At 54.6% G+C, this 10390-nt stretch overlaps 2 protein-coding genes across 4 annotated transcripts; one reads left to right on the forward strand and one right to left on the reverse strand.

The window, feature by feature from the left end:
• Positions 1–238: 238 nt before the first annotated feature.
• Positions 239–8843, reverse strand: ACTR1B (actin related protein 1B). Of its 3 annotated transcripts, none has more exons than XM_063077863.1 (11): positions 8623–8843; positions 6265–6329; positions 4957–5032; positions 3682–3807; positions 3206–3330; positions 2762–2978; positions 2556–2648; positions 2281–2455; positions 1741–1802; positions 1454–1494; positions 239–1259 (listed from the first exon to the last, which is right to left on the reverse strand). In XM_063077863.1, exons 1-11 carry the CDS (start codon positions 8668–8670, stop codon positions 1157–1159), a joined length of 1131 nt encoding a protein of 376 aa, XP_062933933.1. In that variant the 5' UTR covers positions 8671–8843; the 3' UTR covers positions 239–1156. The 3 variants fall into 3 exon arrangements, with proteins under 3 accessions (XP_062933933.1, XP_062933935.1, XP_062933934.1); XM_063077865.1 differs by lacking the exon at positions 8623–8843 and adding an exon at positions 7949–7967; XM_063077864.1 differs by lacking the exon at positions 6265–6329 and having other exon boundaries at positions 8623–8842.
• Positions 7426–7752, forward strand: LOC134363096 (small ribosomal subunit protein eS27-like). The gene has a single exon (XM_063078657.1). It carries the CDS (start codon positions 7441–7443, stop codon positions 7693–7695), a length of 255 nt encoding a protein of 84 aa, XP_062934727.1. The 5' UTR covers positions 7426–7440; the 3' UTR covers positions 7696–7752.
• Positions 8844–10390: the final 1547 nt, after the last annotated feature.

Genomic DNA, 10390 nt, shown 5'->3' on the forward strand with positions numbered 1-10390 from the left:
GAACCCACAAATGAAGGCTGCCTGGTTCTCTGCTTCCCTTGGTGGATTGTAGCAAGGGAGTAATGAGGCTGCGGGGTGAGAGCCTGGCCTCTAGGGCTTCTGTGCCACGTTGCCTGCCAACCACCGAAACCCTCTTCCTTCCGAGCTAGAGCCAGTGCTGTGCTGGCTTCTCTCTTGTCCTTCCTCTGAAAGTCCCCAGGGATGGAAGAGCAAACAGAAACACCAAGAACCAGAAGAAAACAGAGCCACACACTGTGCCTTGTCTGTAACTATTACTATAATGATTTACAAAAAAAAGGTTTTTTTCAGGCAACTGTGTTAAATTATTGTACATATCTAAGAGAGGGAGGTGGGGCTGTGGCCACAGTGAAGACCTCTTTCTTGGGGGATGTGAGAAGGAAATACACCTCCCCACTTAGATATGACTTCTGATCAATGGCTCCCCTCAACAAGTGAAAACCATTAACCCTTTCCCATTCAGGTTCCGGGGGTGTCACAGAGAGGGAGCAAAAAGTCAGTGAAGTGCTTTGAAGAGTGAGACAAACTGTGGCCACTGCGCACCCTCTACCTTGGCTCTGAAGGGTCTTACCCTGGGCCACACACCCTCACTGGGGATGGAAGACTGCCCAGTACTCAGCCCTACTCCAGGGAATCTGTCCAGGAAGATGGGAGGACAGAGTGTGAGAGGGTCTGGGCTGTCCTGTCAGGTCAGACAGAGGAGGTGGCATGGGACTCGATGATGCACCAGCGGGAGCTTCTGGCCACCCCCTCCTCCACCCCATTCAAGGCTAGTTACACAGGCATCCAGGCACTCTGGCCCTGGGAGTTCGGGGAAGCAGCCCTGAGAGTTGGAGTTAGAAACCACAGGCCTAAGTGGTCATGCCAAAGGGAGACACCTAGAACCACTCAACGCTGGGCTTCTCAATTCCTATGCTCCAGCTCAAACTCCTGTCCATGCAGCTAATGCCTCTGTGTGTGTGTGTGTGTGTGAGCACACAGAGGGGAGGGCTGCAGGGGAGTACTGTTGCACCCTGCCTGGGGGTTCAGGGCATGCAGGGGACCCTAGGCTAGAATGTGAGCCCAGACCAAAAAAGGGTTAAGGACTCTGGCTCCCCTTTCCTCCCCTTCTCCCAACACCCACCACCCTCCCTGGGCACTAGAAGGTTTTGCGGTGAATAGCACGGAAGCCATCCTCTTCATACTCCTTTTTGGATACCCACATCTTCTTAAAAGTGTCCAGCGAGGCCAGGATGGAGCCACTGTGAGGATGGAGGGATAGTATTCTTGAGGACCTGCAGGCTCAGTCAACCACCCTCCCCAGGCATTCAGAGCTCCATTTCCCTTACCTGGGAGGGAAATCCACCCACCTCCACCTGGCCTGGGCCACCCCCATGAGATGCATGCAGGGCAAGATGGTCTCCTCCCAGAGCCCTCCCCTTGAGCTCCGCCTCACCCAATCCACGTGGAGTACAGCCGTTCCTGAGGAGCTGAGATCTGGAGAGAGGAAGTGGCCATGTAACTGCCCACTCCTCCAACAGCAGCCACTCTCCAGGCCTTGGGGGCATCTCCCCAGGGCCCCAGCAAGGGCTTCAGGTGGGAGGAGAGGGAGCAGCTGAAGGGGGAGGAGCTGGGCTGGGTGGACATGGAAGTGAGAGGGGGTCTGGAGGTGGCATGTGCTCTCCTCTCCAGGTTAAGGTTGCCCAGCACCCCGTGCCCCAGGGGGACTCTCTGAAACCTCACCTTGATTTTGACATCCTTTGGGGCAAGCTTCTTCACTTCACTTAGTAATCGGTCACCGAAGCCTGTGAACACAAGGCTGGCTGGGCCCAGGATCCACATCTGACCTCCTTGCCACGAGCTTCCCAGTATCCAACCTTCATTGCCCCCCAGCTGCTGCCACCCCTCTTCTAGCAGGTCTTTCAGGGTAGGGGTAAGCTGCCCCAAGGGAGAGAAGATCCAGCCCCATGGCTGTGGGTGAGTGCAGCTTCCTCAGAGAAGCCACGAGAGGTGAAACCCCAAGTCACACAGCTCCCCCGACCCCACACGCTTCCTCACTGACCACTCCACTAATAAATGCCAGACCTCGTGTGAACTTATCATTTATCCACAAAGCAAATAAAATTTAATTCTGAATCTTAGTCTTTAAAAAAATGCTCACTGAACACCACCAAAAAGCGAACAGAAAATGGTCACGTCACAGGCTCTGGGTGGGGGGAGGCACAATCTCTGAGGGTCCAGCTGCCCTTGGCCTTACTACCGCCACCTCCCAAACTGCAGTACCTTTAAAAAGCGTTGAGCCCCCTGAGAGCACAATGTTGGCAAACAGCGTCCGCCGAAGGTCCATGTCTGACTTGTGGATGGCAAAGGCCAACACCTCGTGGAGCCCTTCGCTCTCATCCCCGACCAGGTCAGGCTGGAACAGCAGCTCAGGGGCTCGGAATCGTGCAGGCCCCACCTTTGGAGCACAAAACTGAGGCAGACTGGCTCCACAGAGAAGCCAGGCTCCTCTTCCCCCAGGCCCAGTGGCAGCTGCCGCCCAGCACCAGGCCACTTACGTCGAGCAGGCTGCCATCAGGCAAGGTGTACTGCACCTTCTCCGTCTCCAGAGCCTCGTCTTTCTGTGGGTTGACGGACAGGTAGCAGGCTCGCTGTGGGGGCAGGGACATGACTTTCAGAAGGCCGCAGCCCAGCCATCTGCAGCCCAGGACTAAACCTCATGAACTGGTCCCACCCCCTTTCCCACCCTCCTGCCTCTCATCACCTCTTTGATGGTCCGGACAACTTCAAACTCTGCTGAGGTGTGAAAGTCAGCCCCTTCCTTGCGCAGCAGGAGCCGGAGATAGCGGGAGACGTCACGGCCGGCAATGTCCACCCGCATGATGGAGTGTGGCATGGCAAAGCCCTCATAGATGGGGACAGCATGAGTGACCCCATCCCCCGAGTCTAAAACCACTCCTGTTGTGCGTCCTGTTGCGTACCTGTCACCAGGTCAGCATCCCCTCACCTCAGCCACTGAGGCAAGGGGACTTCCACACCCTGGAAGGGACCCTGGAACATCTGCATTATCTAGTCTGAAAAACGGACATGAGGGACTCCCTAAAAGAACAGTCATAAAGGGGCTGTTTCTCCAGGGAAGCCAGACACCTGGTCCTTGCAAGTGGGAGGATGGGGACTCAGGGGACCACAGGGCTTGGGTAGCACTCACAGGCTGAGCACGGCCTGCATGGAGATAAACAGGGCTGGCACATTGAAGGTCTCAAAGAACACCTCTGCGGCCTTCTCCCGGTTCTTACTTGGGTTGAGTGGGGCCTCCGTTAGGAGAACAGGATGCTATGAGAGATAGAAGAGTCGTGGGCATGCACAAAGACAACGTACTAGGCCCTAAAAGAATCTTTCCAGAGAGCCAAAACCCCCTCTGTGGGCACAGGTAGCCGCAGCCTCCTATCCTTCCTGAGGGCACCATCCTGTTAGCTGCTGGCAGTTACTCTTCCAAAGACCCAGCTGTCTCTGGAAAATTCTGCCTGGCAGCCAGAGGCTGTGTATGTATGCACAGACACACAACAAAAAGGCAGCAGGCCCTATCAAAGTACAGAGAGGGAACGTGGAAGCCCCCACCAGGAAGAGAAAGGAGAGGGCTCAGCCAGGAGGATTTGGAGCTGGCAGGCGGGGCTGCTACCACACCTCCTCGGAGAAGGTCTGCAGCTGATCCTTGGAGTAGACGTACTGCCAGATGCGCTCCATGTCGTTCCAGTCCCGCACCATGCCGTGCTCCATGGGGTAGCGGATGGTCAGCAGCCCCCGGTGCTCCTGGGGAGGTGGTGGGAAGGCAGACATGGCACCAGGCCCCTTGCCAAGCAGCTGCCTTCCACTTTCCTGGAGGCTGCCTGCTTCATGTGCCCTTAACACAACCACCCCTGCTCACTGGGTGTCATCATACTTTGTGGCAGGTCCTGATCTCAGCACGGGGTCACTTGTCCAACAGCTTCTTGGGCTCTCAGTGTCCAGCTAGCCTCAACTGGCTGGGGACCAGAGAGGGCAGTAATGTGCCCCTGCCACCCCACAGTCCCTCTTCTTCCTCCCACAGCCACACTTCTCCACACTCACTGCCAACATGGCCACCCAGTTCTGTCCTCACACACTGTCCAGCTTGCATCTTGATCACTTCAGCTACTGCTCTTGTCAGCACCAGGTGCCTCCTTGTGGCCAATCCAACACGGCCCCTCCTGCAGTCACTGGCACCTACTGCTCCTCTCCCACCTCTCCCCCAGGCCTTTGGCCAGTCCTCAGCATTCTCCCATACAGACCTGCTGCCTCCACCTGCCCTCTGACATTTCCCCAGATGTGTTCCTTCTCACCAAGTGCCACTTAGTCTCTTTTACTCACGACTGTGGCTCCTACTGACCCCACCTTCCAGGAGCCCCAAGTCTACACCTTCAGCTCAGGCCTCCCCTTTCTAGGCCCAGAATCTGCCCCCATCGCTGGCACCCCATGCTGTGGTCTCCAGGGGCCTAAACTGCACTTGCCTGAGCATGGTTTGCTGTTCTCCCATTCCCCACATTTGCTGCACCTGAGGGTCTGATCTCCTGGGCAGCCCCTATGCACGTCACCCCGGCTAGAGCACAGGAGGCAGTCCCTACAGCCCTGGCCAGAGCAGTCATCAAGTCCAGTGATTCTGACTCTTAAATCACTTTTTAATCAGTTCTTTCCTCTGTAGCTTCCAAATAGCTTCTAAAAGACAGATTGTGATGAGGTCTAACCATGTTCCCCAGAACGGGAACTGTTACCCAGTTTCACAGAGGGGAGGTGCCATGGCACAGTGCTGCACGGGTGCAGCATGGAGGGGGAGCCTGGGAGGGCACCAGCAGAGTGCCCAAGAACAGAACTCCCTGACCACTGGCCAGTGCTCCTGTCACTGAGGACCCCAAACCCAGGGAAAGGCAGGAATTACAGCATTACCTCTGCTTTTGGTCCGATGAAGAGGTCCCCCTCCAGGGCTCCAGCCATCACTCGCATGTGTTTAGGCCGCCCAACACTGCGAGGACAGATGAAGTCAACAAGGGGCAGAGGACACGGCTGAGCTTGTGTCCAGGAAAACCAGCGTCTAACTCCAATGGTCCACAGGGTAATTGTCCTCCAAAGCACCAGGATGTGGCCATGGTGCAAAGATTGGAACCTGGGTCTATGGGATATGGGGCTACAGAGCAGGCCTTGGCAGGACAGGAAGCTCAGGGTGAGGAGGAACTGGCATCCCTCCCAGGAAGAACCGAGTGTGTGAGCGCTGGAATCCCAGCCCTGGCAGAGGGTCAGCCTTCTGCAGCCACAATGACTAAGTCCAAGCTCTTAACTTCTGGGGGTAGAGCTGCCGGCACCATCTGTAGACCAGGAAGGATGGCCCTAGGCAGCTGGATCATGATCCTGTGTGTATCCCTTTCCCACTCAGTCGATGCCACCCCTTCCCATTGCCAGGCCTTCTAGAACAGAGATTCAGTTATTGGAAACTGTAGGATTTAGTTCTTGGAAATTGTTAAGGAACCTTTCATTACACCCACATAGAGTTCAGAAAACAAAGATGAAACCCTACAGGGTGCTCTATGCTGGCTCTGTCCCCAGACCAGGCCTGGGCCTCTCGGTATAGCCAGCCACTCTGGGGACCTTAGGATCTCCCCTGCCCACCACCTTTAGCCCAATAATTCCAAAGCCTCCAGGGTTCGAGAAGAGGCATTCCTGAGGGAAACTTTCCCAATGGGCTAGAGTGACCCAAGCAGCACTCTGGACTCTCTTTGGGTCTGCACCTCCCTCTTATCCCTGCCACCACCAGCCATACAGGGAAAGACCCCCTTTGACTGAAACAAAACATTTCCTGGAATCTGAAAATATTTCTGACTGTTTCCTGAAGAAAACATTTCCAGGGGTAGCTGTGCATCTAACTCCCCACTCTTTCTGCTCAGAGTTTAGGTATCCCCCAGGAGGTATCTCCCTTTTATTCTTGCTGCTGCTACCACGCCCTGTCCCCAGGGGTCCCTGCCGCTTCTCCTCCTTGCTGGCTCAAGGAGAGACCTCAAAGAGAGACTCCAAAGAGGAAGGGGAAACTTAGGGTACTTGTCTTATCGTTCCAGAAATCTCTCAGTAGTGTCAACCTCACGAATTTGGTGTTTTTCTTTATAGGTAGGGACAAGAGTTGTCCTCAAAGAAGAGAGCTGTGACACAGGGCCAATGTTCCCAGGAAGCAAACAGAATTACAGCTGCAGCCTGAGTAACACTTACTAGTTTGGGAAACAGTATTTGGGAATCTGGTCTCCTGCAAAGCCAGCCTTGATCACCCCTGAACCCTGCAAGGAAAAACAATGTTTAGCTCCTGACATTCACCCCCAGATAAAGACAGTGCCCTAGAGTGGAGAGAATTGGCTGTCTCACCAAGGCAGGCCAGAGAGGAAGCCTGCAGAGGACAAGACACTTTACAAGTACACAGGTGGTTCAAAATTGGGAGCGATTTTGCATCCCCCTATGCTGGGAACATTTGGTAGTGTCTGGTGACTAGAGTGGGGGTGGGGAGATAGGAGGGGGATGCTTACTGGCACCTAGTGGGTAGAGGTCAGGGATGCTGCTAAACATCCTACACAATGCACAAGCCAGCTCCCACTACCAACAATTATCCAGCCTAGAATGTCAACAGTGCAGAAATTGAGCAACCACGAGTACTTCATCTTCTGCACACTCTAGGGCTGGTTCTAGGCAAAAGGAATCCATGGCACAAGCTATCCCCCAAAGACAGCTGGAAGCAACCCCTCAGCTTGTTTTTTTTTCAACAGATTCCCCACCCAGCAGACATGGACCACATACAGGGCCTGCCAGGAAAGACCACTGGGTGCAGGGGACAACTGGCACCGTTCAAGTGTCTTCCCCAGAGACTACAAGAAGAACTTGGATCTGCCACTGCTCCAGCCTGGAAGCTGGACTTAGGATCTCAAAAAAAACCCCTGGCACTTAGAAAGTTTCCACCCAGTGACAGAATCAGCTTCTTAACCCCTCTTCCTGCCGATTTTCATCACAACCCTCCCTGTCTGCAGTGCACAAATAAATATTTCCACGTTGCAGAGGAGGGGCTGGAAGTCCAGAGGGGGCACGTAGTTGCCCTCTGAATTCACATGCTTGTTGATTAGCTTATGTGAATTATTTGCCCACCAAGAAAGGAAGTGGTCTGGTTCTTCTTGTAGCCTGCTGGGAGAGTGGTGTGAGAGCATGTCCCCAAGCCCAGTTCTAGTCTCCTTATTAAACACCCCCTGCTGTGGCTCAGGCAAGCCCACATGGGTACTGCAAGAAAGACTGCCATTTAGGGACCCCATGGGGTCATGTGGGAGGGAGACAGATCCCAGAAAGAGCAGAAGTGAGTCATTATCAAAAACTCCAGCTTTCCGGCATTGAAGACCTCCCCACGAGAACATGCCTCTTGCAAAAGATCTCCTTCATCCCTCTCCAGAAGAGGAGAAGAGGAAACACAAGAAGAAGTGCCTGGTGCAGAGTCCCAATTCCTATTTCATGGATGTGAAATGCCCAGGATGCTATAAAATCACCACGGTCTTTAGCCATGCACAAACGGTAGTTTTGTGCGTTGGCTGCTCCACTGTCCTCTGCCAGCCTACAGGAGGAAAAGCAAGGCTTACAGAAGGATGTTCCTTCAGGAGGAAGCAGCACTAAAAGCACCCTGAATCAAGATGAGTGGAAAACCATCCCAATAAACACATTTTGGATTAAAAAAAACCCAAAAATCTCCAATGCCTGCAAACACCAGAGGCAGACACCCAGCTAGGGGCGGATCTGTAGACCCAGCCCTTATCTTTTTCCCCTGTCAGGCCGCTCAGACCAGAAATCCTCCTAGGGCAGCTGAAAGCAAGCCAAGCCCCAGTGCTGAAGGACAAAGCCATATCTTTCCTCTGAGGCTTCCAATTACCCCAAACTGCTTCTGGGTCCTGGGAGACTGGCCCTGGACTCTCCACTGCCCTGCCGGTCGTGGAACTTCTGCTCAGCACGGAGGGACTGAAGAAAAGGGTCAAAGTAGCCAAGAGGCCACCAGGCGGGGGTGAATATGTGGCCAATAGAGAGTAACTTGCGCTTTTTGCCTCAGGCTGCAGACCCTTGGGGAGTGCTGTTACTAGAGATCACCAGGCCAACCCCCTCCATAGAAAGATGAAGCCAGCAGTGTGCAAAAGGGCAAATGCCATCCCACCCCCACCACGCAGCCAGGGCCGAAGGATAAGTAAAGGGGCTGGGGTTGAAACCTGCCCAGTGGTCCAGAGTGCGTCCCCGGGCCTGACACCCAGGTGCACCACCGGCCAGACAGCCGGCTGTCACTTCAGCTTTCCCAGACTTCCCCGCCTGGCTCGGGGCAGGGGCTACGTGGCGCCACCTGTGGGTTGGGGGCAGGGAGGCGGAGAGCTAGCCCCAAGGCCAGGGTTACAAGGCCAGATGGGAGCACGGGCCCCGAGGCGAACCGAGCCGCCAGGAGAGGGCGGCGGGCGGGCTGCACGCGGAGGACGAGCACAGACCGCTGGGGGTCCCTCCCGGCGCCGCCGCGTGCGCCCCCGAGGCGGGGCGCCCGCCCTCCCCCCGGCTGCCGAGCCTCACGTTGTCGATGACCACGGGCTGGTTGGCAATGATGTCGTAAGACTCCATGGTCGGGCCGAGCCGGCCCTGCCCAGCAGGCGGGCTGGGCTGCGGGAGGGATTGGCGGGCAAGCAGGCGGGCAGACAGGTACGGCGACGGCTCCGGACGCCGTGCCGCGCCCCTCCCACCGCGATCGCGCAGCCTACGCGAGCCCGGCGGGGCTTTCTGGTGATTGGCCCCGCAGCCAATCACCGCTTCCACCTGGCCCGATTGACCGCGGGCAACACCCGGCCGGCTCCGGAGAAAGGGGCGGGGCTGTCGGGGGCCGGCCAGCCAATTGAGGCCACCCGGAAGGACGGCCGGGGAGTTGCCAAGGTAGGCTGCGCCGCGTCGGGGATGACGTCATGGCTCTTCTTAAAGGGCGCACGGGCGGTAGAAGGCGGAGCTAGGCTGGTTCGCGGGCGGGGCCAGAGTTGGGCGGGTTGCGAGTTCACTTGTCCAGGGAGACGTCTTTTCCGCGCCCGAGCACCTGTGAACCCGCTTTTTCGTGAGTGCTCCTTCCTCGAGGAGGCTGGCCCTGGATATTTCGCCCAAAGTATCTTACAGATTGAGGGCGACGGGAAAACTTTCCTTCTGGCCTCTGAAAGTTCGCTGAAGAGGGATTATTAGGAGAAGAGGATAAGTTTTATTTAATGTACACGCCCAACCTCCCCAGTTCAGTACAGATGCTTATATACCCATCTTCATAGGGGAAGGGACAAATGGGGGTGTAGGAGTAAGTGATTCTTAAGGGGGGGGTCTCAATGGGTCTGTGGAACATACAATGGCCTGGGACACTGTTTGGCTGCAAAACAGACTATAACTGGTAAATGATTCTCTTTAAAATACTGAATGGAACTGAAATAGAATGCAATGGTCTGGGACAAAAGTCTGCCTAGATGTGTTGACAAACTTCAGTCTTTGTTCCTGTGATATGAGTTAAGTTAATGAAAACTCAGGGAAAGGAAGAGAGGTAATTTTCATCTTTGGCTCGCCCAAACTTCAGGCAGATAAGGGAACAGCTTCATCCTGTGCTTTGGGGAATGACAGAGGATTGACGGGGGATAGGGGGATAGGTGGCGGGGGGGGGGGGGGGGACATGGTCAGAGAGACCTTGAGGCTGTTTCTTTATTCCAGCATGTCAAAGCACCATATTTTGGGTTAACAGCTTTTTGCACCCCAACACTGAGCACGGTCGACGATACCTTTCCTTGTAAAAATTACAGTTTTGTGGTAATTTAGTACTGGCGTTTATCGAAAACCTGCTTTGTGCCTGTGGAGCACTTCTACCCACGTTAAATTGATTATATGAAGTCCTTCCAACGGTTCTACGAGGTAGTTGTAATATGACTCCCAATTAACAAATGAGGGAATCCAGGAGCCTCACACTTAGGTAAACTGCCCAAGGTTTTGGAGCTTTGATCAGCAGGCAGGCAGCACCTCCAGCCACACTGGCGTCAGTGGCTGCACGATGCAAGATAGTCGAGTCCTAAATTCACTCACTAATTACCTCCCTCTTTGTATATATGTACTCGTAGACTGTGAGCTTAAACTTTGTATATTTGAAGCACAATATCATACAGAAATGTGCAGAAATTGTAAGTGTACATTTCAATGAATAGTTAAAAATGCCGACACACTTGTATATAACAATTACTGAGTTCAAGAAACAGCATGACCAGCATCCCAGAAGCCCCATATCCCTCTCAGTCACTGGCCTGTTCCTCCTCAGAGATGACCTTTACTCTGA

This window comes from Cynocephalus volans, chromosome 14 (assembly GCF_027409185.1).
Source record: "Cynocephalus volans isolate mCynVol1 chromosome 14, mCynVol1.pri, whole genome shotgun sequence".
Taxonomy (NCBI): Eukaryota; Metazoa; Chordata; class Mammalia; order Dermoptera; family Cynocephalidae; genus Cynocephalus; species Cynocephalus volans.

Bases quoted from the DNA above. Each gene is read 5' to 3' on its own strand.
- LOC134363096 (XM_063078657.1), top strand. From the start codon at position 7,441: ATGCCTCTTGCAAAAGATCTCCTTCATCCCTCTCCAGAAGAGGAGAAG.
- ACTR1B (XM_063077863.1), bottom strand. From the start codon at position 8,670: ATGGAGTCTTACGACATCATTGCCAACCAGCCCGTGGTCATCGACAAC. The intron at 3,808-4,956 runs GTAATGCTGTAA...CCACCTCCCCAG, and splicing joins TCATCGGACCAAAAGCAGAG to GAGCACCGGGGGCTGCTGAC. The intron at 1,260-1,453 runs GTGAGGCGGAGC...CCATCCTCACAG, and splicing joins CTGTACTCCACGTGGATTGG to TGGCTCCATCCTGGCCTCGC.